Source organism: Phalacrocorax aristotelis, chromosome 12, assembly GCF_949628215.1.
Source record: "Phalacrocorax aristotelis chromosome 12, bGulAri2.1, whole genome shotgun sequence".
Classification (NCBI taxonomy): Eukaryota; Metazoa; Chordata; class Aves; order Suliformes; family Phalacrocoracidae; genus Phalacrocorax; species Phalacrocorax aristotelis.
In genome coordinates, this window is record NC_134287.1 from 20,552,826 (window position 1) to 20,580,009 (window position 27,184).

The 27,184-nt window shown below is 41.5% G+C and overlaps 1 protein-coding gene across 2 annotated transcripts in view; it reads left to right on the forward strand.

The window, feature by feature from the left end:
* Positions 1-27,184, forward strand: part of DOCK1 (dedicator of cytokinesis 1) — a 322,979-nt gene that overhangs the window by 178,206 nt on the left and 117,589 nt on the right. For both annotated transcript variants that reach the window (XM_075107665.1, XM_075107666.1), the window contains exons 28-29: positions 6,808-6,909; positions 14,224-14,318. In XM_075107665.1, coding sequence (XP_074963766.1) covers positions 6,808-6,909; positions 14,224-14,318 — 197 coding nt within the window. The remainder of the gene's footprint in view (positions 1-6,807; positions 6,910-14,223; positions 14,319-27,184) is intronic.

A 27,184-nucleotide genomic window follows, 5' to 3' on the forward strand; every position in this document is an offset into this window, starting at 1 on the left:
ACTTAAAGCGTATCTTGGGAAATTTTTGCTCACTGGTTTGCCAGATCAGAGTTGCGCTAAGCAGTTCCCACAGCAGCTCAGCATGGAACTGACCTCTCTTAAATTTTCACTTTTATGTAAAATGCCCAATTTGTGTTGTTTGTAAGAGCTTACGGATGCAGCAGTTTGCACCAAAGGGGTTGGAAACCCCAGACAGGTGTGAGTCTGCTCTGCTGTGGGAAGGGGTGAGCAGATGGGGCAGCGACGGCGGGGTTGGCAGATCCTGGTCTCCTGACGGCGCAGGAGAGGTCCCCGAGATGGGGAAAATTGGGAGCTTGTGACTTCTGGCAGTAGAAGGATGGCTCTGGTCTGCCTTCAGGGAGGCTTTGGGGGCACCTAGCAGCAGCCCCCCAGGTTGTCGAGATGTCAGAGCCAGGGTCTTCAATGCAAGGCCATCTCCACCCTTGCAGGTTTCAAGACCCAACGTGGCAAAGCTCTGAGCAGCCTGACCCAACCCTGGAGCAGCCCTGCATCATTATCCCAGTGACAAGCTTAGCACACCTAAATGTTATTCTTCTGTACCCCACCTATGACAATGGAAAATTTCAGGAAAATCAGCTCAATTTACATTATTTTCTATTTTGGAACCAGAGCGCTTAGCCAGTCAGGATGTAGTAATCAGCATTGAAGTCCTGTAAAGGATTTCCAGCTAAAACAAGTTTTCTATTGATTGATAGAGATTGAACTGTCAGAGATCGAATCTGGATCTATAGAATACGTTTTGAGGTAAAACAAATTATGCAAGAATAAATAAACTAATATTCACCAATAAGCTTCCAAATCAGTCTTCTGAATTCTGAATTGGGTTGACCTAAATGGGGTTTCTGCTAGGCAGAAACTAGGCAAGTGCTGAGCTGCTTAAATCAGACTGGGTAAAGGAGGTGGCACGTCGTGTCTGAGAGCTCTGAGAGCAGAGTTTGTCAGCTGAAAACACCTTAGTGGATCTTGCTTCGTTTTTAAATTGATGCCTCTGTAATAATGTTTGTGGCAGCAGGAGAAAAAAACCCAAAGCATTTATCACTCACATTATTACAAACGTTAACTTCTGTTTCTCAAAGGAAAAAGACTTGCATGTTTTATTCCTTCCATTTACTTGTGTTCAAGAAGGCAGGATTTGGCCTAAGGAAATGGAAGGTAGCATACGTTCAGGAAGAAAAAAAGTGATAGATGTTAACATTTTGCACTTGTTTACATTCTGTTGCTGTATCTGTGAAATAACTTTCTCTCTAAAGGTGCTGAGGAATTTACTGTCAGGTTTTCTATTACAGGAAAGGAAATGTTTAATACTATAAGAAATACATGTATGAATTTATATACATATATATTTATATATATATGTATGTATCTTTAGGGGTGTTTATCTATATTTGTTTTTTGATTCCTGTCCTTACTCACGTGATGGCACAGGTAGATGCTTCTTAAGGAGTCTGTGTCAAACTCGTTCTAGGTGCTGTGCGGACTTGTCGAATACCGCGACAGCTGTGACTCCCATCCGCCGCGCGCTGGCCAGTGCAGGGTCCTCGAGCGCAGTGCTCTCTCCAGCGCCAAGAGAGGCCCGTGAGCAGAAGTGAGGTGTTCTGCTCCTGGGGAGCTGAATTATGTCCATAAAGAGTGATCCCCATTCCCGGTTTTGCCGTATTTGCTGTGGGGTCTTAAACCTTCCTCACGTGCTTTCACTGACTGTTGTGGTGGTGTGGTCAGGAACCTTTGCTGGGGCATTTTAACTGGTAGCTAGTGGTGAGCTGTATGCTACTGGGTCATTATATGTTATACAATATAAAGTGTTCTTCAGAACAAGAAATGCCAGAAGATCCTCTGTCGTATCCATGTTGGGTTATCATAGAGTCATAGGTTGGGTTGGGTTGGAAGGGGCCTCCAAAGGCCATCTAGTCCAACCCCCTGCCATGAGCAGGGACATCTTCAACTAGATCAGGTTGCTCAAGTCCAAGCTGGCCTTGGACACTTCCAGGGATGGGGCATCGACCACCTCTCTGGGCAACCTGGGCCAGTGTCTCACCACCCTCATCATAAAAAATTTCTTCCTTATACCCAGTCTAAATCTTTCAGTTTAAAACCATTACCCCTTGTCCCATCGCTACAGGCCCTACTAGAAAGTCTGTCCCCGTCTTTCTTACAAGCCCTTTTTAAGTACTGAAAGGCCGCAGAAGGTCTCCCCGCAGCCCTCTCATCTCCAGGCTCGACAACCCCAGCTCTCTCAGCCTGGCCTCACAGGAGAGGTGCTCCGCAGTTACCAAAAAGTTGAAATGTGGGGCATTTTAAAGATGGTTTTTTATCTTGTGAGTCCAGAAGTGGTGGCAATTTCATTCGTGGCTTCTAGAAATGATAACAACGGATTCTTATTTCTTGATTTGTTGGTGATATAGAGAGAGTACATGTAGTGAGCAAAGAGAGAAACTCACTGCCTTTGTATATCCTTGCAAACTGCTGATTGTGAGGGACTCGAACCATTTTCAACAAAGTAATTTCTATGAAAATGTTCTGAAAGCGAAAATGTAGTGAAAAGTTCATTCTAATGTTTTGGGGTTTTTTTGTTTTTGTTTTTTTTTAATTATTTTTCCATTTATTTCTTTAGCTCTTGTAGTCTTTTAAGGTCATGTAAGGAAAATTTCGTTGAAAAATAAATGGATCTGTTCCTGATCATGGTAATAGGGACATTATAATGAAACATCCCTTCACTTAGTGTAGTTTGGATTTCTCTTAGAGTTTCTCACTATACATAAAAAGCTTAATATTTCCAGCTTAGAGATTTCCCTGGAAGGAAATGGACAAGGCTGTTTAAAATAGGCTGGTTTACCCCTGAGGGAGAAGAGCATTGGCATGTATTGTTTCTCCTGCAGGGAATTCTCTTCTCATTCTGAAATTTTTCAGTGTTAGTATTGCTTGTGGGGATTATTTGATATTAAAATTTCCCTGCTCATATCTGTTAAAGGGCTATTTGAACATTCATTATTTTATTGTAAAGATAATTTAAGAAAATAAGTACTTTCTGAGGACTTGTGTGCCTCTCCGACTTTTCCTTCAGAACTGTGTTTTACAGGAATTAGAAAGATGATTAAATTTTGGAATTGCATGGTCTTTTTTTTTTAATACAGAATGTTTTTTCTGAATAATAATGTTTCCAAAGAAGAATCAGCTTCTTTGTTATTTTGTCTTGGTTTTGTTTGGCTTTTTTTTTAAATTTTTCTTTTAACGGAGCTGAATTACCAGTCCTCCAGCATGGGAGCTGGAGCTGGAGCTGGCTTCCCTTACGACCAGCTTGCGGATGCCCTGGTTCCCATGGTTTTGCTTTGGGAATACTAAACTCCCACTTGCCTCAGTGTACCTGGTTTGAAAAGAAGGAATGAATCCAGCACCTCTGCTTTTGGGTAGAAGAGAAATTAATTGCATTCAACTGCTCACAAAGTGCATTAAATGCGCTCCTCTACCACGATGTGTAGTAATTATCTTAGTCACTGTGTGACTACTTCATTCCTGAGCTTGGCGGTAGGGAAGGGTGCGAAAGACTTTCAGTATAAACCTTGACACTATTTCAGTGAATAAATCGCTAATAATTGCACAGGGCAGTGGCAGCCCCCCGTGTTGCCCTTGCGCTACTTGCTGTATAAATGTAAGTTTGCAATTACTCCTACAGTTAAAATTGAAATTGATTTTTTTAGAGAATTAGGTATTTTCTTTCTGTGTATCCAACTAAAGATTAAAAATCAACTTACGATTAAAATTTAATAATGTTGTTAGCTATTGCTAAATAGTTAATAGACCATATTAAAAGCACCTACAGTACAAATATTGCCTATAAATAATTAGAAATTTTTATTAGCATTGTAATTAAGAGCATGCTGGCTGCAAATAATACCTCACTAAGTGCAAAGAAAATTACGAAAAGTAAGCAGATGACTGGTAGTGGACTTTTTTCCTAATATTAACTAGATTTTCCTAACCAGCAGGGGCTTAAACACTGTTTGGCAGGTGGGGATCTGAAGATAAATGTTGTAACAGAGATGTCTTCGTGTGTAATGCAATGGAGGCTTGAAGGAACAATATTATGTCAGTGAAGGAAAGGTTTTTTGTTACCAAGAGAGTACGAAGATGAGCATGAGTCATTGTTTTATGGAGGGAAACAGGGAAAAATGTTGATTTACTTGTCAAGGACCCTGAACTGTTCTGCTCGGCACCACTTCTGGGGCTCAGCATAAGCTGACATGACAACATTTAGCAAGTTTCTGTAATTTTCTTTAACTAAAACTTAACTGCGCAGCTGAATCTCGTCATATTCATGTTTCATTTCTCTTTGCTAAGGTGCTTTATTTTTCTGTATTTATTTTTTTTTTCTCCAGCAACCGTTCCAGGTTTTTGACACGCTTTCATATTTTCACACTTTCACATGGAAGCAGTGTTTAACCACCAGACATTAAACTTTCCCGTGTCCTTTCCGATTGTCACCATGCTAATTAAGAAGATATTCTTCTGTAATTACCTCTCGCTTCATTATCTGTCTCATCGTTTTCCCTGGCTTACGGGGACAGTCGTAGCAGCTCCCCCCAAATTAGTGTGCTGCTCCAAGGGGAGGCTTGGGCTGCCCTGGCAGGAGCCGAGGGTGTTGGAGGGGGAAGAGAGGGCTCGTGTACAAGCAGCCATCCCATTGAGCAGCCAGGGGAAGGGAGAGGGTCCCCAGAAGATGCAGAGGAGATGGCAGTTAAATTCATCCGCATCTGTAGCTGCTCCTATATCTAAAAATCCATACTACAATGCATTTGGAAGTTTAACAGTTGCTCCACGTTCATTTTTTTCACCTGCAAGGTTGCCATGATAATTTCCTTAGGTATGAAATTCATCTTTTGACCGTTGCAGCCGTGTATATTAAATTACTCACCAAATGGGTAGAAATACAGAAATACGACCAAAGCTATTAGCCGCTTATAGAAATAACATTGTTAGAAGGAAGCAGAGACTGTACGTTGCCTGATGAATTACCTGAAAGGGCTGGATTTGCAAACGTGGGGTTGATGTGAAGGAAGGTAAAGACAGGGTTATGTGTTTGCAACGCAAAGGACTTCACAGATTGCGTGAGTGAGCGAGTGTCTGTAAAAAGATACCATGAGCAAAACAAAGTTTGTCTTCAGCTCTCCTGAGCATTTACGAGCCATCTGCAGAACCTTACGAGAAGTGATGGACTGAATTACATCTGCAGGCTAGTCTTAAGCAGCCAATTTTAAAAATTTATAATTCTGACGAGCAGTGAAGCATCACTTTGATTGATGACGTCATTAGGGGAAATAGGACTGAATATGGGCTATTGAATATTTGCTTGCACACATTAGCCCCTTTACAGTGTCTGTTATGCAGAGTGCTTGTTATATGGTGTTTTGACAATTAATGTTTTGAGATTTTTGGGATGATCTCATCTTATTTACATTTCATAGTAGTAAACATTATCTTCGTGCAGCCACAGCTTCTATTCTTGTCGTAGTTCGCTATAAAGTTATTTTGATGTCACGGAGCGGCAGCTCGGGTGGCCTTTCCCTTTCATATTCATGCCGTTTGCGTATGCCTAAGAACTCTCATCAGGTACCTTTGCATCGTGTAGAAAAAATAATGCTCTCGCATGGACAAAATCAGTTATGTGGGAGTTCAGATCTAAACTCCATTACATAGGAGAAAAGCAAATTCAAGGAGTGCTTATCTGGCAGAGGCTGGGGGATTAGACTGTAAATAAGAGGGCTCATAACACACACAGATAACCCAGTGTCATTTCGCATTTGATCTCAATTACTTAGACTGATGTAGAAATAAATATTTTAAATTGAAAGTAATGCAGATCTTACAGGTAACAATAAGAACTCTGTGCTATGCTTAGAAAGAAGAGAAAATTCCTGAGCGTTCTGCCAGGCTGTGCATGGCAGAGACTAACCTTGAAAACGGCACAGAGGGGGAATTCACAATTTTATGAAACTGTATATAGAATATTTTTTTTATTTTTATCAATTCTGCTGATTTTTGCCAACATTTTTGTCTTCATTAAAGACCAGAAAAGGTGTGGACGCTCTTACCAGAGTCAGTCAACAGGTTTTTAGCAGATAGGCTGAGAAGGAGGACGGACAAGCAGAGAAGTCAGTTATGGGATCGGAACATCTGGTAGCCATAGAAGTGGGTTTGAGTTGTCACTACGATACTTTCACCTGCCAGAAGGAAAGATTAAACTTTTTTTTGGCACTTTTCACTTTTTTCATGGTTTGAGAAAGATATGTTTGGTACTGCTATTCTGTTTTTATGGAATTCATTGGGGTTTGGTTTGGTTTGGGTTTTTAAGCATCACAGTACCTGCAAATACCACTCAATGAAATTAAAACTTGGGGTTTAACTGTGATGCTCAATATAATGATTTTGGAGAGATTTCTTCCTTGAGCAGAGTGTCGACTTCCCAAATGCAAATCCTGGTATTGTGTGATATTTTTAGGAGCGGTGTTTATTACCTTCCAAAGCCTTTAATGCCTGAGCAATTTTTATATGAAGAATACATTGCAAAATCTCCGGTGAAGATGGTGATAAAACCATGAAATTGGAAATAGAAACTTTTAAAGATGTTTTTTGTTTCCTTGACAGCATTTTGCATATTCATTAATGAATCTAAATGATAGAATTATATCCACTGTGTTACATGGTGCTCTCTAGCAATCTTACATTTTGAGAGCAAGTATTATGTTGCCCTGTCTTAAATAATGGATTTGTTTGTACTTCTGTTTTTGACAGGGGAGTTTTGTTGCATGCATGACCGCCATTTTAAGGCAGATGGAGGACTATCATTATGCTCATTTAATCAAGACTTTTGGAAAGATGAGGTCAGATGTTGTGGTAAGTTTAGCATGCTTTATCTGTTCATGAGATAGTTTAGCTGGTGTTTGTTTTTTTCCTGTTACTGCTGGTTAAATGCGCGTGTGAAATGTAAACAAAATGCATTTGACATTTCATATATAAAAATAATTAATAAAGCACTATAACTTACACATTTTCTGAATTTGTAAAGGACAAAATTAGCCTTCCTGCCATACACAGGCATACAGCTCATCTCCAGAGCTGTTCAGTAGTTTAAAAAGAAAGCACTGAGCCAGTGGATTTAAGGCAATTAAAAGAAAGCATTAGGAAATAGTAGTGCTGAGCCATTACTAAGAATCTGTTTTGTTTAAGGAGAGAAGGAAAGAAAAAAAAAAGCTTTCTTGAGGAAAGGAACTTTCAGCGTTAAATCTTCCAGATGTCTCAATTTCATTTAAATAGCTTTTACTTACAGATCTGCTCACTTTAAATTTTATACAAAACATTTTAACCTTAAAAATGCTGTTAGCTTTTAAATAAGCAGCAGTAATTGAAATTTGTCTTCTCAGAGTTGTTCAGTAGCCTAACTAAGCCAACAACGCAACTTAATTAGAGCATAATGGAAGAGAATTTATAGCTAAGGAGAGAACTCTCTAATGACCTGAAACTATCGTTGCCATATGGCAAGTGCATGCTGCAAAGTAGCGACCAAGCTCGTTGGCTGAGATGCCTCAATTAGTGGATGACCTGAAGCCTGAGCAGCTGTGTTACATTACCCACTCTGGTACTGGGGAGTTCTCTTAGGTGTTTTAGGCAGCTTTCCCCTGTATTTTAGTCTTCAGGGTATCCTTTAGGTTCTCTTCTTCCTTCCAAACCCAACGTAACAGAACCCCGGGTCTTTTTGTGTAATTTCTTTGTGTTTGGACTGTCCCGTTTTCCTTTATGTCTTTAATTTTTGTTCTTCTTACTTCTGCTTATATTCTGCAAGATTTGAGCTCTTTGCCCCGCGCCAGTTTTCATGTAAGGTGCTAGAGCCTCTGGTGCTCCATCTATTTGTGCCTGATCTGGCGTTACTAAGTAATGATAATAGAAGAGAGTGAAGACAAAGTCCAACTGCAGATGAACATCACAGTATTGCAAGGGTTCCTCCCCAGTTACTCTGCTTCGGGATCTCAGAGCACTTCCATGGATAGTTCGCTTCAGTCGGGTTTTCTGTGAATAACAAACCATTCCCAAGCTAAATGCAGATAGGGGACTGAAAATAACATTTTTAACACAGAAAAGGCATGAGCATTAATATTAATCAAGCCAAGTATTTCTGTACTTTTGAAGTGGTTTGAACCATTTGGCTCTGAAAAAGGCAAACAGATTACAGGGTTTTACACGGAAAGAGGTAAAAGCACTTTGCTCTTAAAACATGTAATGGAAAAATAGAGGGAGAAAATATTGGTTAGGCAAGCTGTGATTATTCTAATGGCAATGAAAGTGTTTATTTTAAAATCTCGCTTTTCTGGTCTAAGCTGTCTAAAAGGTGGTTCCATAGGTCAGATCTTTCTTGGTGAAAACAAGGGAGTAATTTTGTATTTGAAATTTGGCAAGTGGTTTATTTATAATTGCTTGTTTTAAGAGTTTGATTTGTATGCTACGCAGCGCGCTGGGATACAAGTGAGGAATCACTTCTTCCTTTTGTCTTGACCTTTTGTATATTTATCCCTTTCTGCATGTTCTTGCATTGCATAGCTGGAATTGCTTTGGACTGTTAAAATCATATTTTCCATCAGCACGTGTAATGTTTGACTGCTTGTTTTCTACTGTTATGCCACTTGACTGGTTTGTGTGAGCAGATAGCTAAGCTAAACTTGGTCAGTTGCTGTAATGCTTGTTATACCTTTAATTAAAATGTACCTTTTTAATGTTTTAATATTGTTGATTAAATGATAATGTATGTTAATGGGAAATAAAATACATAGTAACCTGGAAAACCATTAAATGTGTAATATGTTAATTGTAGATAATGATACCTTAAACTGACTTTAAGATATGAGTAATATAATTGAAGGTGTGGAGGTATAATGGCAATATACAGTTAGTCTTGTGATAAAAGGGAACTACAGTGTGTAAACTAATTTTTCTTTTTTTTTTTCTTTAAACACAAATAAAACTGAGTCATCATTTAGGACAAAAGGATGAAGATCCAACCCAGTTTCTCTGTTTAAGAGAAAGGCTTACATAACCTTTTCAGTGAGAACCAAATGGGAATTTACTGTTCTCATAAGTATTTCTTTCTAGATGAGATTTCTTGATAATTTGAAACCCACATCTTGTTCAGTATTTTATGTTTCACCATCAGAAATGATGCCCCGTGAAACTCTCTCAGGAGCATTGCCTCCTTTACTGTTATCAGTGCTGTGGTTCCAGTTTGCCCATCCTCCTTCTTAGGGGTTTGCCTTGTCTTCAGTGGTGGGATGCTACTGAACTGCTCTGTATGTGTGTGTTCCTTGGTACTGTGTGGTTTGGGTGGAAACTAGGGTTTGTGCTCAGGTTTGGGCCCCTCGGGACAAGAAGGCCCTTGAGGGGCTGGAGCGTGTCCAGAGAAGGGCAGCGGGGCTGGGGCAGGGTCTGGAGCACAAGTGTGCTGGGGGGCGGCTGAGGGAGCTGGGGGGGTTTAGCCTGGAGAAGAGGGGGCTGAGGGGAGCCCTTCTCGCTCTCTGCAGCTGCCTGAGAGGGGCTGGGGTGAGGGGGGGGTCGGTCTCTGCTCCCAAGTCACCAGCGACAGGGCGAGAGGGAACGGCCTCAAGCTGCGTCAGGGGAGGTTTAGATTGGATTTTAGGAAAAAGTTTTCTTCCCTGCAAGAGTGGTCAGGCCCTGGCACAGGCTGCCCAGAGAGGCGGGGGAGTGACCATGCCTGGGGGTGTTCAAAAAACATATAGACGTGGCACTTCAGGGCATGGTTCAGGAGGCCTGGGGGTGTTGGGTTGACGGTTGGACCTGATGGTCCTAGAGGTCTTTTCCAACCTTAACGTTTCTATGATTCTATGAAAAAAAGCCCTTCTCTACTTCTACTTGTTTAACTTTTCGTGCTTTTTTTCTATTTCTTCTTAATCTGACAGTTTTCTGAGCCACTGCCCTTTGACTCATCTGTTAGAGCCTAGATCCAGAAGTGTTTTTGTTCAAACCCAATGTCTCTACATATGGAGGTGATACCTGCATCTCGTATTACAGCGTTTTTGGTTTCATCACAAATGCGTAAAGAAACAGTGCTTTAAACCTGAAACCAGATGAATTCAAACAGAAATGAATAGGTTTTTCTTACACAATTTACAAGAAAAAGGTATAACTTAAGTGAAGCTGTGGTTGCTTCTTCACCACTGGAGACCCTTAAATCTATCTTCAACATGTGCTCTTGCTCAACCAGAAGTCATAAGCCTGGTGTTGGAACTGCTAAAGGAAACTTTATGGCCTGTGTTATGTAGGTGTCAGGTTTAAATTCTTATAACGGTCTTATCTGGCCTCAAAAACCTACGAGAAGATGAGGTGGAATGCAATAAAACCAGTCTTGTATCTCTCCGCAGAATATATTGTTTTGGTTCATTAAGGTATATCTGTTCAAAGAGGAATTTCTTTGTCAAGCCTGATATCATTCTGAGGTGAAACATCAGCTGCGATCAGTGAGGTTATTTCTGGGACTAACTGATCTCTCTCCTCTTTTTACTTGGTAAAATTTATATTCAGTTGAGACATATGTGACAATCAGTTGACCAAAAAAAAAAAAAAAAAAAGGTTAATATTTTGCCATGTGGAGTCTCTCAGAAGTATTCCTCCCTGAAGGCATTCAGGACAATGTCCTGGAGTCAGTGAAGTCTGTAGAAAGACAAACTCCGCAAGGTGTTTTAGATGACAATTTTCTGCACCTCCGTTTTCTTCTTCCCCTTTAATATTTTGCACTCCTAGACTTTGGCTTTCAGTGTGAGTATGTGCATTGGTGAGTATTGTACAGCCTTTCATGACAAGCTTAGACTACTTTTTTAGGAGTAGACCACTGATGTGAGCAGGGGATTCTGTGGCTTAAGCAGACTCTTCCTTGCGTAGGTGACGTGAGAGTCGGGGGGGGAATGCCCCGTGGTGGTGGGACCCCGCAGAGGCAGCCCACCCAGAGCCATCCACGACGGTGGGGAGTGGCTTTCCAGAGACAGCCTCAGTAGTGGACCTCAGTGGAGGTTAAGCTGTTGTCCTGGGAAGCTGTAGCTGAGCGTATTTGACTTCTGACTGCTCTATGTCAGGACTCAGCAAAGCCAAAATTTTCACCAACTTTGCCTAAAGTTATTTCCTATCAAGTTCCTACATGTTTTAACTAGTTATTTTTATTAAGCTTGAGAATGTATTGAAGAACCGCTCTGAAATCCAGGTCACGAAAAGTATAAATAGTGATACAGGTGTATCGGGGTGTGGTGCTCAGCAATCCAGGGAGATGGAATTGTCCAAGCCTCCTCCGTCGCTGTCTACCCAGTTACAGGGCTGGGCTTTTCTTTCTGTAACCAATGGGAATTGTGAAGGGGTCCCATCTATTGTGAATTTTGTTTCCTTGGGGTATCAAATAGGATTTGTATTTGTAGTTGGAGAGAGATCAGGTGTTGTAGCCCTTGCCTCTTTAGTACAGGTTTTTGGGTCATTTTCTTATGTTCAGAACAATTTGTTCTGCTTCTAGGTATACTGAAAATAAGCAGGCTCTACAGGAGCACAGCAAGACCTGATAGCTCCCCCCTCCACTCCCACCCTCCCCCCAAAAAACTGGGTTTTGCTCAGGATATGCGGTTAGTTCATATAAACCGTTTGCTTTTCCGTAAGAAAGATAAAATGGAAAAGAGAGTAATGTTACAAATACAAAATACAGGCAAGCATCAGAAGCTTTTTATTTGATCAATAATTAAATTAGTTGTTACAGAGCATTATTGAAAGTACTTGTGTGAGAGTAGGAGTATTAAAAGGTAAATATCAGTAGATTAAAATGTAGAGCTGAATCGGCAAAGTAGGTCAAATCACGCGCGGCACAATCTCCAGGGTCAGTAACAGACGTGAGTCATCAACAAAGTATATGAAAACTCATCCACCGTCACATGCAGCTTGGTCAGCAAAGTGTGCAGAAGCTCAACAGCTGGAACTGGTGACAAATGAAGTATAAGGTAGAGTTTGCTACAAGAAATCAGGGAAGTATTCATCTGTATTCATAAAATATTAAGGGGAAAAAAAAGCCTAGTGAGCGCCAGCCTGCCCTCTTGGGTAGGCGATGACCCTTCCCGTGGTGACACTTCCACTGCCGTTTCAATTACTGAGCTGTGAAGCAACATCGGTACCAAAATCACTCGATACCTGCAGCTGTAAAGAAGCACACGCTCAAGTGAAGCACTCTGCGATGCTTGGGCAGCAAAATATGTAACGTGATTATTAGGAATTATGTAACTCTTTTACCAAAATACAAGAAAAATGAGCAGTAAAGTATGCAGTTTGATCTCTTAAATGAAGACACATTTAACTGAGCCAGCAGAGTGTGTGGCTGGGATGAATCTTGCCTTACGCAACAGTAACATCTCATTAACCACGAGCAGTTCCAAATTTTATCTCAATCCTGTTAATGTCAAAACATCTTTACTGATGTTGTGTTGTTGGGAGTGATTTTGTTAAAATAACCGAGGAGTTATTTTATGAGTATTATACTTATTTTGTTGTTGTTAAAATGTGTCTCTTGTGGCTGCTCATGCTCTGTTGGCCCTCTTTGGCCTGGGTGTCTCCCTGGGTACCAGGAGCTGGGACGTAAAGCGTCCCAAAGGAAGCTCAGCACAGCAGAGCCTGAAAATTCACGTTGTTTCGGGCTCTCGATGTTGTGTCCTCAGGATCTCCGCAGCTCCCTGCTTCCCACTGACTGTGAATTTCTGAGCCAGGGAAAACATCTTAAAAGAACAACGAATCAAAAGGCAAAATGAGACAAAGAGGCTGGCTCCCACACGTGGAGAAATAGTTATGAGGGCAGTAACTTCATATTTGTTTCTCACTGAAAAGGTTTTTTGGTAGGCATTTGACATTTTAGAGATAGACAAGATAAATACCATTACTGAGAAGCTGTAGCAAAGAAAAAATATTCCAACCTTGGAATAAAAGTTCATTTTCATCTCTGCGTGAAGTGGATCAAGGACTTCTTGCATTAAGTTCTTTTTTTCCCCCCCTTTATCTTTCTCTGAGCGTTTAATATTGCTCAAATTGTTAAATAGCGATTACAGATTTCCAAATTGTAGAAGATGATTTACATTGTAAAGTACAAAGAATCCCAGACTCACAGAACGGCAGGGGCTGGAAGGGTCCTCTGGAGATCATCTTGTCCAACCCCCTGCTTGAGCAAGGCACCCCCAGAGCAGGGGTACACAAGGTTTCTGTTCCAAAGAGGTGTTTGTTTATATCCGTGTAGAAATAAATTGGTTTATGCTACTGATTTAACTTTGTTCTGGGTCAGGCTTTCAATTGCAGAAGCAATTACTGCTACTCCCCTTAGGGAGAGCCTCTCTCCTAGTTCTGGCAGGGCCAAACCACTGCTCTCACCTACCCCAGGTCGGGGGCAACGTGCAGCACCACGCTTACCTGAATCCCCTTTGAGCTGGAGCATATATTTTTTAATAAATAGATAATCTTGATTTCAGGCAAGAGAAAATTTCAGGAGCGTATTCACAAGGGGAGGGAAAACTCATCAACTGACTCTGGGCGGGTTTTTTTTTTAATGTAATCACAGAATCATTAAGGTTGGAAAAGGCCTTTAGGATCATCAAGCCCAACCGCCAACCCCACGCTAGCATGTCTCCTAAACCATGCCCCAAGTGGCATGTCTACACGTTTTTTTGAACATGAATATCTTGAGTTCTTTCTCTTCCCATGTACCAGTATGCCTGTAACAACTTTCCACCGTAGGCTGGGCCTGTGTCGCAGCGTGTACGCCGCATGCGCGCTGCCCAAGGACGAAGGGACTGCGGGACTTCGGTGGAGAGAAGAAATTATTCCTTTCAGCAGAAACTGCCTTTGGATACCTGGCAAACCAGGGCTTGTTCCCGAGCGATACCGTGGCTTGTTTACGATGTAGGATTACTATTGTTAACATTTCTGAAAATTTTAAATAGAATTTTTGCAGGATTTATGTACATCATATATAAATACGCCTTAGTATAATTTATGTATCTTATATATGAATAATGGCTTTTTTATGAAGCGGAACAGTAAGACACCTTTTGAATCTAGTCATTAATAACTGACGCTATCACTTGTATGTTTTTTTAATCCAGAAGAGTGGTCTTTCCCAAATATTTTCTCTTTTTTTAGGATTTTCTGATGGAAACATTCATCATGTTCAAGAATCTCATTGGGAAGAATGTCTACCCCTTCGACTGGGTTATAATGAACATGATGCAGAATAAGTAAGTACAGAGGAAAAAGCGCTGTAGCCTTCTGAGATGGCTACTTTCATGTTTGATCTGAAACAACAGTGTTGCTTGGAAACAGTAAAACACAATGTGGCAGCTAGGTTGTTTGGGGTTTTTTTTCCTTCTCTGATGCAAATAATTATTTAAAAATTGGCATTGGAGATTGCAGGGCAGTGTTTTAGTGGCCTGTTCTGGAGCTCTTGGGTGGCATCATTTGGAGAAGCAGAATTCTGGAACAAACTGCAGATGCAGTAGGGATCAATACCTATCTTACAATAACTAGATGTATTCTTTTGGGGATAAATAATGTGTTTTGCATATTACCTCAAAAACTAGTGGTTATCCTACGCTGACATGGAGTTGTATGTTGTGGAATATTTTCAGTGGTATTAACAAGAAAGAAGTGAAAGGGCATTTTTAACCCAGATTCTGTCAGCCTGGTAATGAAGAGACAGGCTGTAAATGCTTCTAATCCCCCCCCACCCCCCCCACCCCTTTTTTTTTTTTGCTCAGTAATTGCAATGTTGTCATTATTTAGCATGCCTTTGTGCGATATTTTATGTTTGTGACATTTATTAAGTGTGTCAAATGCTTTTATGTGTACTGTGATGAAAGTATAAGGAAAAAACATTATATTTACTAGTTGCCTGGAGAAATCTCTTCTGTGCTTACTGGTAGCTACCATGGCTGTAAAGTTGTCAGCGCTTACGTATATAAAATCCTGAAGCATAGTTCGTACTCTCATTATAAAAATGCACTGTAACTTTAATCTTGCCTTCTGAAGTCTCCTTAACCGCCTAATAAAACCCATTCTTAATAAATATGAGTTAGGAGATTCAGCCATCTTTTGAGCTCTGCCCATTGGTTGTGGATGCACACTCCTGCGTGGCTGCAGCTTGCAAAGCACCTGCTCTTTTAAATGAAGAGCCCTTTGACAGTAGCTGATGAGGAAGAGCTAAAGCCCCTTGGGTTTCCTGGTTTTTATTTATTTTTTATGTTTCGAAAGTTGTTTTGCTCCAAGAACTCCAGCTGTCTCGAGAGTCGTGTTGCAGGTGCTTTGGAAACCCTTGCAGCGTATGTTACCTGGCGTCCTTTTCGACAGGAGGTTGCTGGATTTTTTAAAAGATTGAAATATGAATGGGAAGGTCTGGGTTATCAGGTCTATTAATGCCAGTTAATCAGTCACAGGGCAGTTACAGTGGTGTGAGCAATATTGCCGTGATTCTTCCCCCTGATGTAAAGAACACGGGTCTTCCTTACATTATCTTCACGGTACTGTCAGATGACGTCTTGGTGTTCATTTGCGTGGAGATTTGACCTTGATTTTTGGGTTTGGGGTTTTTTTGTTGTTTTGTTTTGTTGTGGGTTTTTTTTTTTTTTTAAACTGTGGAATTATGGCCATAGAAATGAAAGAGCAAAAGTGTAGAAGCAGCCTTTCCCTCCCCACCGGTTTTTCTTTAAAGCACAGGGGTATTCCCACCAGGCAGTTTCTCACTCTGAAAATACGGAGCAATACAAAGTGCGATGCAGAGGTGCGCAGGTGGGGTAGGGGCTTTGATTTTCTGATCCTTAAAACCAGTCTTGTCATTTTCCCCTGCTGAACGTTAAGTCCTGAAGAAGCAGAAATGAGATGAGGTGTTAAGATCTTTGATTCTTACTGAATAACCTCAGTACCCGTAGAATATTTGAGTAGTATTTAAAGTTAAAAACAAAAATGTTTTTCAAGACTTTCTGGTGTTTATGAATATCTGCAGAAGTGCTAAAGGGGGTTATTCCTCTCCAATTTACAAGTTCATTTTCATTACACCAGCCCGTTTGTAAATGCTTCTGAATTGATTCGAGTGCTTTTCATTTTTCCTGTTGATGCTAATGTGGTTTCCAGACCCAGAAAGCTGCCTTGTAAAATACCTTCTTGTCCATCCGGTCCATTTATTTTCACCCCTATAAACTCTTATTGAAGAAAACGGGGGGAAAAAATAAGAACAAATTCTGTCTTTTAAAGCTACCGCATTCTCTCAGTAGAAATAACTCGGAGCATGCCATTTTGTGTCACTCTTGCAAAGCACGTCTTGCTGCAGATCGAGTATTTCTGTGCCATAAGCCAAATTAAGTGAGCTAATTTTTAACTATATCCAGAATGTTCATGAGTTCATTCGTTTCCCTGCATGAAATGTATCTGGTAGAGTGAAACAAAGGAAAAAAATAAATACCTACTTAGAAGTTAGAGCCCTAAGCTCCCTCTGCGTGCAGCGGAGAGAGCTCCCAAAGCGCTGGTGGTGCCGCTGTGGTGAGGGAGGTACCTCTGCACCTTCATGGCAGGGGCAGCCCAGGCGGCTCCTCTCCACGCAGCGGTTTGCTTCCAGGTAGTTAACAGTGGATTAATATATACTGGCTGAGATAGAGTTGTTGCTACGGCGGAAGAGGGGAAACGGAGAAGCACGTGTGAAAGATGGCGTTACGGGGAATACTTACAAATACATGTTTAGTTAAAATTTAGCACTACACTTCTTTCAACCTCACTTTACTAGTAGGATTCCTGAATACATAAATATATGCCCGCTCGTTAATAGTCACAGAAATTGCTCTCATTCTGCATACTTTGTGTGCGTGTTTTTGGTACGGCACATCAAAACGTCGGGGTGCTCTCTCTTTCCCGTCCCTGCAGTATGCTGTGCCATGCACAGGATTACTTCCCGTGCTCAGCGTGACTTTGTTTCAATAACACAGCTAGTCACGTTGCGTTACCACCTATCGTGCTGAAACGAACACAAAAGTCTTCATATCTAATGAGATAATTGTTACTTTTTTGTTCGTAGATGTGCCGCTTAATACTCTATTTATTGGCTTCTCTAATTTAATTAAAAACAGAGTCTGTTCCTTTAGCAAAGCAATTTGTTAATTACGAGTCTGAGGTTTTGAATGTCCCCGGTTTCATGTCATCCTTTGGTTTGCCACCAAATATGCTGAAGGCAGCACTGTGTTGCCGAGTGCCGATAGCCGTGGCAAGGCGTGGTAGTCGCAGCGCAGGTGCATCAGGTGCTGTGCGACGTAAGTTGTCAGAGCGGGTAGCAGACAATTCAAACTGATGCTATGGCTTTTCATTTCACTGTCATATTTTGGTCCAAATGAGCTGCTGTTTTACAGTAAACAACGATATCCAAGCAGCAGAGATGGAAAAATCATTGATGACAGAAATGAATAACAGACCATAGCGCATTACGATTGAAAGAGCTACTTCTAGGAGAAGAGCAAGAGACTGTGTTTCAACCAAAAAGCTGAACGCCTAAAAGGCCAACACCTACCGGGACAGTACTTGTGGGGGTGGTTGATTGGACAGAATATCCAAATAGCGTTTAGTAATTAAGTCTTCATCCATGTATTGGCTTGAAATGGCCTTTGCTTTTGGGTAAATCTAAAGAGGAGAGAAGATGGAGGGGCCGAAAGAGAGAAAATGGTCTTCAGAGACATAAAATTTTGCAGCACTGCGGATGGGAATACTCGTTGCACAGCCGACTTGAACTGCAATAAGAAGTATCGGTCATAAACTGTAGCAAGAAACAGCCAAGTTCGAGGCTGGGGGAAATAGTCTGGCACTGAGCGCTGCGGTGGTTTGCTCGGGGGTTCTGAAGTCTCCAGCAGCAGAGGTATTTCAAAACAGTTTGACAAGCATCTGTTAAGAATAGACTAAATGATCTCCACAGAGTCGAGGGAGCCCTCCCACTCTGTACTGGGTGGTGGCTGCTGGGCTGGGACGAGGAGGTTTGCTTCCCAGCGGCAGGTAGCAGCACGTCTGTGGGGTCTGCAGCACCAGTTTGGTACAGGCTGGCCCTGTGCCTCGCCAGGCGGTCCGAGCAGGGAATCCCCTGCCTTTTGCTGTTCCACCACCTGCCTCAGAATTTTGAAGCCTGGGAAACCCCTGGCAAGTGGTTACTAAACGTATTTGTGATCACGTGCCTAAAAATAAGGATGAGCTAAGTCAACTTTAAAAGAAAATGCTACTTGTAGTTTTAAATGTTGCCGTTGGAAATCGCTAATAGTTCTGTTTAAGGTACTTGGGCACCTTTAAGTTACTTCTGCCATAAGGTTTATATGTCTAAAGATTTTCAGGAAGAGTTATTCCTATTAAGGTAACGGCATGATATCACTAGATTAAAAGGAAGCGTTTTTATCAGCTGTGGTGACAGCTACTGCGGCAGCCGCTTTGTAGCAATCCGCCAGGTGCTTGATAATGAAATTTAGGCCTGATCTTCAGCCACGGTGGTATTTCTGTCACGCAGCGCTCTGTGATAAACTTCGCAAGCTGTATTTAATAGCTGCGAGGAGTCAGGGGGTTTTCCTGTGTTTCAGGGTAGGGATGAGGAGAGCTTTGGAGGCAGAGGCTTCACTCCAGGCATCTCCTGCAGGAAAACGCGCTCAAGAAGTTTCAACTGTAAAAGCAGTTTTTGAAAAAGCAGGGATTTTGTATTGTTTATATTTTTCCCTTCTGGATCATGTTTAGAAATGATTCAGAAATGTTTTGAAATCGTTCTAAACTTCTGTCATAAGCTGACAAGCTTAAACTTAGGTTCCTCTTAAACACATAACTCGGAACACGAAAACAGTTCCTCTCTACGTTTTTGTAAATGAAAATAATTTACTCTTTGGTCTTACTTTTGGCATTTGAGACAATGACTTCCTTTGGTAGACCTTATGATATATTCATTTGTAGCTACTACTTTCATCCGCAGCTGTGCCAGTGGAAGCTGAGTGGCCTATGAAAAATGAATTTGATGTTTTCTGTTCTATTTTTTGTGTCTAATGCCCATATTTACATAAAATACCTGCTTATTTTGCCTTTTGAAGTTGGAGAAAAAGGGATGAGATGCTTCTCAGTGAGAATGAGGTTTCCTGTGCCTACGTACTTTTTTCCAGAGGAAATATATCTTGCCTTGCAGAGGGAATCTGGTGGGTGTTACCTGCTCCCCACTAGTGCTGCATTGGCTTTGGTGGGTGGGTGGAGGTGTGTTTCCTCCTGAAAACCCAGCCCAGAACCTTCATTAATTTTACTGTGTGCAAAAGAAAACAAAAAAGAACCTTGCAGACAGGAGGAAGGAGAATCAGGGACATCCATCTGGTAAACACGTACCTTTTTACTGTTGCTGGAGTGGCTTGTACATGTTTATTTTTGGAGCTTCCAGGGAAATGTAGGCTGTTCTGCTCCATGGTTGTCATAGCAGTACCTGTCAGATCTATACTGTGCTTTCAGAATTAACTTCAGCTATGTATGGGACCATCCATCAATAGCGTGCAGACACTGAAGCAGTTATGAACTGAAGCAAGTTTTGTGTAACTGTGAACCTTAAAATGTAGTACAGGCTTCAGTTGCCTGAGAGTTATTCTTACTGACACATAACCCAAAGCCAAAATAAAATTGGTTTTTAGATTATTGAAATTTTGCTTAATTGCAGGATCCTGCTAGGCTTTCTACAAGCATATAGAGACAAAAACACAAATGTTTTTAATAAATGCATGAAAATAGGCTCTTTGCACTCACATAATTGACCAGTCGAGTTGCATCAGTCAAATTAGGTGCAAGTGCAGAATCTCTTATTTAAAATCCGTCCCAAGCTACAATGGATGGAGGTGTGGTTTTTACAACGGGGGGAAGTGGTCGGAAGGATGACAAGGATTCTGGATAGAAAACTCCAGAAAACACAGGGACACAATGCAGTTTTCCAGACTATCGAGTAATATCGGACACATGGGCTGGCAGGAGGAAGGACGAAAAAACTTGGAAATCATGGCTTCATTTTCCAAAACCCCTGCCTATGTACAGTGTTCGAGCCTGCATTACTGCCGTGTTCACAGAGATTATTAGTAGGCGTGACTTAAAGGTTGCACTTATAACTGGGGCACCGATCATTAACATATTTACTCAGTATGTGTTGCTACAGAATACGGTAACCGTTTTACATTTCCAAATAGGATATTGTGATGAGGAGAGTGGTTGAATGCAATTATATTTTTAAGAGGAGAAGGAATACGTGGTTTCTTTCAAGAAGAGTCTGAACAGTAGGAAAAGCTTTGATGAGAAGGAATTGGTGGTACTTTTCCTGACTGTTAATACATTTCCTGTAGGACTCTGTGCTTTCTTATTTAGAGAGTTTTAAGAGTCCAGACATGCAACTTGAACAACAAAAGATTTTTATTTAGGGATGGAATGAGCGATTCAATTCAAATTGGAGCAATTTTGTTATTCTTTAGTGCCAAACATTTCTGTGTATAGAAAAAACCTCCCACTATTTATCATGTATAGATTGAGGATAAAAATTTTCCAAGTGTGGAACTTCCTTAGGAGCCAGTTTTCAAAATTAACTCAGGTGCCCAAAAGATTGGTCTTCATCTTTAAATAAAATAGACACATTCATAAATTATATAAAGATTCAGTTTCTGCACATAGAGGGAACGTTTTTTGCTGTCCATAAAACCTCGTTGCATAATGTACTGACCTTTTCAGTAAAGACCTTGCAGAGTTTTTGGTTTAGTATTGTACCTGTCAAATTAACTGGACCTGGGAGTAAAATGAATGTACTTGGCTATGTTTAAAATAACACGGGGTTTTTTCCTCACTCAAAAGACTGAGATTCCTTGAAGGAATATGTTTCAGCGGGTGCTCTTTTCCCTTGGTGGTTTCCGTGGCGGGAGGAGAGGAAGCATCCCCCGCAGCGGTTACTTTATCCCAGCCGTTACTAGTAAGAAATGTTGTGCTTGGCATAGGTGCCATATTGAGAACTGATGAACAGTAGGGGGGTTGGCAGGACACTGAAATTAATGGATCTGTTTTTCTCCTTTATTTCTGTATTCGTGATCGCTTACCCTAGAGAAGTTGAGCAGCAGCCTTTGCGCCGGTGAAGCTGCCAATGCGGAGGATGTAGGGGTGAGATGGTGCAGCCCCCTCCCAGCCACCCCAAAAGCATCTGCTGCTTCTCTGAGTGGTCCCCGTCTATTTGTATCATGATTAATCTCTTCTGGGGTCTAGAGGTGGAAGAATGGTTTCCAGTACTAAAATAGTTACCATTTTAATCGTTATTATTTAATCTAAAATATGGTTTTCATATGTTTGAAGACGCCTGTTTGTTTTTTGGTGAAGGCATCCTGCAGCGAGGAAGGTGGGCTTGGGCTGGGTGACTGTGTCGAGCATCTGCTGTGACTCCGCTTGTTCTGTCTTTTAGTGTTATGCTTCCTTTGACAAACCCGTTTTCTGTCCCTAAAGCGTGGACGGCACTTGCTCTCCTCCTGGGAACGTGGGTCTCGGTACCCTGCCATCTCTGCCAAATCAGGGGGAGGCTGCTGGAGTTGTATTTCATCCTAAAGCCCAAGGGAGATGGTGCGTTTAATTTTGCTGGGGAGAGAATGATCCTTATTCAGCACTCACTTCAAAAATACCACCCTGGTGCGTTAGACTAATATGCACACGTTCGTTGCTCAGTTGTAGTTAACACCTTCTCAAAATATTTCTGATCTATTCTGTGACACTTAAGCCTTTTATTTGCCACAAGAAAATGACAGTGACTTTAAAGAAAAGAATTGCATGTTGGGGAGAACATCTCTTCCTGAACTAGAAGGAAACACATAGGGATAAAATGATCCCAACTGCTGGTGTTCCTGAGTTCAAGTTTTAGATATGAAGGGGGAAAAAAGCGAACTAAGGTTTTTTGAGATTTTTTTTCTTCTCCTGTTAGAAAACCTTTGCTATTTTTGGCTCCTTGCAAAGTTTTAAGTAGCAAGATGGTCCTAAGGTTTAGACCTGCAATTATTCCTGTTCATTAACTGCTTGTCCTCCTTTGAGTGGTGGCAGATTTAATCCCCTCAAGACACTTTGAATGCTACACGTATCTTACGAAGCTTGAGAACTGTAAAGACATGCATGAATTTAGAATAATACTTCGTCCAGCGGACTTTGCATGTTACTGCTGTGCTTTTACATACAGAGTATTTCATGGGGCTTCACGGGTAGGGGTAGCTACTAAACCAAGGGTTTGCCCTGCTGGTCATCTTCCTTGATATGTTTTACCAACTCTTAAATATTTGTTCTGCAAAGAGGTAATGAGCGAGCAATTGAGAGGCACCTCACAGTCTGTCGTTTTCAGAAAGTGGCTCAGAAATGGGATACTTTAAAAGGAAAAATAGGGCATAGGAGCTCTGTGCAACCGAGCCAAAGTAGCAGCTTGGCTCGATGGTTACAATAAGCAAACGCAAGATAACGTTGCAAATAGCTTTCCCTTCCTCAGCTTCTGGAATCATCATCCAGTATGCTGGGGATGTGTGGGTTCTTTTGTTTTTAACAAGATACTAATAAAGCCAATTCACTGTTCTGGATACTTGCACTTTTTTTTTCTCCCAACTCGCACATACACAGTGTTAAGAACTCCTGGGCTTAATATCATGTTTTGAAAGAAAGCTACAAGAGGTTATTAGACTATGTGTCATGATAATTCTCTGGTAAGAGTCTAAATGAGATCTGAAGAAGCATTGCCAAATTAATTTCAAATGGAAGAGAATTACTTGGATATTATTTTCCCTCCTAGAACCTAAACCTAGGTTGACTTTAAAATACTTTGTGATGATTGTACTCATGAGCACATTATACCAACCAATAGATTTATCAGTTTGATTTTTATGATATTTTTTGGTTATCAGATGGTGCCGTTCAAGAAGAGTTCAATATATTCAGCACCGAATAGTGGATAATAATAGGTCGTTACATGCTTTTGTTTGTCTGGTTTGTTCTTTAATTGTTTCAGGAGTAGCAGAAACCCTTGGCAGATTACATTTAATCAGATAGATCTTTAGTGGAAGAGTTCCTTTAATTTAAAATTTTCTGATTCTAAGTTTTCTAATGATGACTGAAAAAACCCTGACTGTCATTTTAGATTTTAAATAGTATTTTATAATTCTAAAGTTCTTTTTCTCTTTTGCTGTCTGAGCTCACTCAACAGACCGTGGTGCGTAGATATTCAAAGTTAACCTGTACATAAGGTTGAGGGAGGTCAGAGCACGAATATTTGAATTCACATTATCGTACCAGTGTGGGTGTTTGGGATGAAGCTGCATATGAATATTTGCTTTCTCATTTCATGAAGCCTTTGGGAGCACGCGCCTCACAGCTTTATTCCGCTTCGCCTGGCTCCCCGCGTTCAGTTTTGGTGCCAGATCAGCCTCCCTCCTTGCAGCACCAAATTTCGTGGGACTGCCTGGGGGAGTGATTGCTCCACAGGAAAAATTCAGCATCAGTCATAAATGTGACAAAAAAACCCACAAAGACTGAGAAAATGGTCAAGGTGGTGGGAGTCCAATGACCCTTTAGGAGCGTCCCGGTTCTCCCTCCTCCGTGGGGCTGAGGCAGGACGGTCCGGGGCTGGCGGAGCATCACTTCTGCAGGAGCATGTCGCTCTGCCGGGAGCAGGGTTAAAGCCAGACGGCATCTAGTCCTCTCCTCCCATGCCACTGCACTGGCCGTCAGCCAGGAAGAGTGGAGCCCTTCCCCATGCGCGCTGTCCTTGCCCGCCCTTGGAGCGGCAGAAGGACCGCGTGCCCTGACGCAGGGTCCCTCCCCGTGCCGCGCTGTTGAGTGACGCTTCTGATGGTCCCGCGTCTAACTGCAGCTTCAAATGACCGTACTTCTGGTAGCAGGGGAAAAGGTACTACCTTACCGCACAGGAGGTGACCTCGAGGTGTGTGCGGCGTGTATGCAAGGATGCCTAAACCCACCTGAAGGTGCTCTTCCAGTTATTAATTGAACTTCTGGTGCCCTGCCAGGCAGCCTGTGCTCTGGGGCAGCTGCCTGGGATCCATCCACTCTGCACGTTTAAACAACGGCGTGAGGTGCTGTTCGCATCACGTTTCCAAATACGAAATTCCTTCCTTTTTTTTTTTTTTTTTGGCACAAAATGTATGGCGTGAACAAGAATGTGTGAGTACTTGTTTCTTATAAAAGCAGCAGCATGAGGTAGGTAATTAAATGAAGCTGAAGGTGTTAAATCAAAAAGCATGTTAGCAGGACTTCATTTTTACTAACAGTAAAAGCTAGTGTCATGTGATGTCTATTTTTAACGTGGAAGGTGTAGCAATTTTCACTTAAAATCATTATTTTTCCATGTCAGCTTCATTTAAGTTAGAACTCTTGCACATTTAAAAATATCTAGTGAGTGAATTATGCGCTGCTTTTTCACACTTGAGTTTTTATTAATCTTTTCCTCTTCCAGTGTTTAAAAAACCCCAATATTTCAGTCTTTAGAAGTAACAAAAAATGCTTATTTGTATATTATAAATGGAAGTTCAGGCTTAAATGCTTCTCTTGGCTGTTACTATGTAATGAAGATTTCTGTCGTTTGCTTTGAAACTGGATTGTAAATTCCACAGCTTTGACCATCAATTAGTGACTTGGTTATTTTCAGCACTTAGTGGTGGGAGAGAAAATGGCCTTTTGGCTGATCCGTTGTATTTCAGAAAGCATTTTATTTACTTTTCCACTATAACCAATAGCTCAATTTTCTTTAAGTAATACTTTTTAAAATTGCTATTTAAAGAAAACATCAGAACTAAAGAGATTCATGCCCCTTCCCTTCTTCCAAACAAAGAGGGAAAATCCCAAGCCTGTTGAATTTCAGGTAAGTGGGAATTTTTGCTCTCCCGAGGGTTTCCCGTGGGGAAGGGGAGTAGCTGGCCCGCCGAGCACCGGGGCGGGCGGACGCGGGAGCAGAGGTGGGCTGCCATTGCCCCCGCACGGAGCAAGGCCGCCAGCAGCAGTGTCAGAGAAAGCCCTTTGCGATAGGAATGTCTTCTGAGAGAGAGAGTTATAATACTGCAAAGGAAAACAGAGTTGAGTAGGTGGCCCTCTCCTTAGGTATCAACAGTCATCGCAGGAAACACGGTAGTGCGTTGATTCCTGTTGATTTAACTTTCCATCGTCAAATCAAGGTCCGTAACATTCCCAGGATATTCTTTCTGGCTGCCTTCCGTCAGTCACCTTTTTGTGGTACAGCAATATTGGGGAACAGAAAAAGCTCTATTGCCAACCTCAAGAGCCGTCGCTCAAGAAATGCATGAAAAAATTTCTTGATGGTGGTATGAGGAGTCAGGGGGCTTTAAACCAGAGGGATGAGAGGCACAAAATCTGCAGATTTGGAGAGGTTTATCCTTGCCATACTGAGCCAATGAGGCTAGCTATGTTGGTCCAGGTGTAAAGAATACCTCCGGTTATAAGTCTTTGAGAATTATTAAAGGTTGTTCATTATTTTTTTCCTTTTTTTTTGCCTGGGATATGACTTTTAGGACTGACACAGCATACAGAGCTGTATCCTTTTACTATCTGCCCTTTCAAAAATCTCATGTGATTTGTCCTGTGCAGGGACAGGAGTTGGACTCAATGATCCTTGTGGGTCCCTTCCAGCTCAGGACATTCTGTGATTCTATGATTTGCCAGGATTTGGTGAAAAATTGCAACTGATAACATATAAAGAAGTCTTACGCAGCCTTCTGGGCTGAATTGTTTTTTCATCTGGAAATACCAGTGCCCGTTTAACTGCGGCAAGCTGAAAAAGCTTTCCCTGAAGTGGAAGGAATAATGTTTTGAGCCACTTTCCTTTGGCCCAGACAAGCCTGTGGACAAGGAAGGGTGAAACGGTGACGTGGGGAAGCTTCTTGGCTTCCTGTGCCTCGAGAAAGTCTTTCATTGTGTTGAGCCAAGCTATACCATCGCTCTGATTGCTTGCAGGCCGTTGTGTTTCAGAAGGCAGCTTGTCAGAACAGACCAGCCCTTGTGACTCCAAGCCTCGTGCCAAAATCTTGATTTCCCATTTTCTTGTCTTGTAGAGCCAAAAGAGTTGCTTTGTAGGTGAAAGGTGTCCAGAAGTGCCCGTTGGTGTCCCGCCTGGGCCCACGCTGTGCTGCTGCTGGCACTGGGAGAGCTCCAGCCTCCAACACATTTGACACCATTTCAGTTGTGTTCCCTTCTCCTGCCAATATTAGCCCATTTTAAAGAGAATGCGGTTGTACAAGAACAAAATTAATATCAGAATGTTGATGGTAATTTTACTGCATCATTTCAAATGCCAGTTCTGCTGCTGCAAGATTTTTCTGCCATGCATTTGTGGCATATTAAGTGAACACGGCAGGAGGAGTAGCTTCATTATACAGAGAAACTGTGTGTATTATGAAATAGTACTTTGCTGTTTATGTATTTTTTTTAATAATTCACTAGAATCTTGACCAGCACAGTTAGGAATTTAATATAATTTTGGTAAAGTGTACCCTAAAGCCCTGGTTGCTTTTAACTTGCCAACATGTTCCTTTTCTGGGTTTTCGTCTTTTTGAATGACTGACAATTATGTAGCACTTTGGCTTCTGCGAGCAGTAGCCTTGATGTGCAAAAAACCAGTCAGGCCTTTTCTGGGGTTATTAAATTTTAGGATCAGAAGTGTTTCATGAACAGCTTCTAGAAAACAAGCTTTTACAGTTCAAGTATAAGAAAGCTCAGCCAGTGTAGTAATAACTAGTTTTAAAAAAAAAAAAAAAGGAAAATTATTTGTACTCTGACATAACAGATTGTATGAGCATGTGTGATTATAGGACAATAAGAGTTTAAAGTATATTTAGGGGGAAAAGAGGTACCAGATCATGGGCTATCACCAGTACAAAGGTTTATAACACTGAATATGAGGACTCAGAAGTCATCTTCTGTCTCTTAATGGCATAGCAGGCACAGATTTAGCTAAGCCACTCCTGACAGATGTTCCTCTCTTTTTCATCATAAGCATTTGTGTTACAGTTAAGCAGGCACTGTTGCAGCTAGTGAAACAGGCGTGCTGACTGATCTTGGG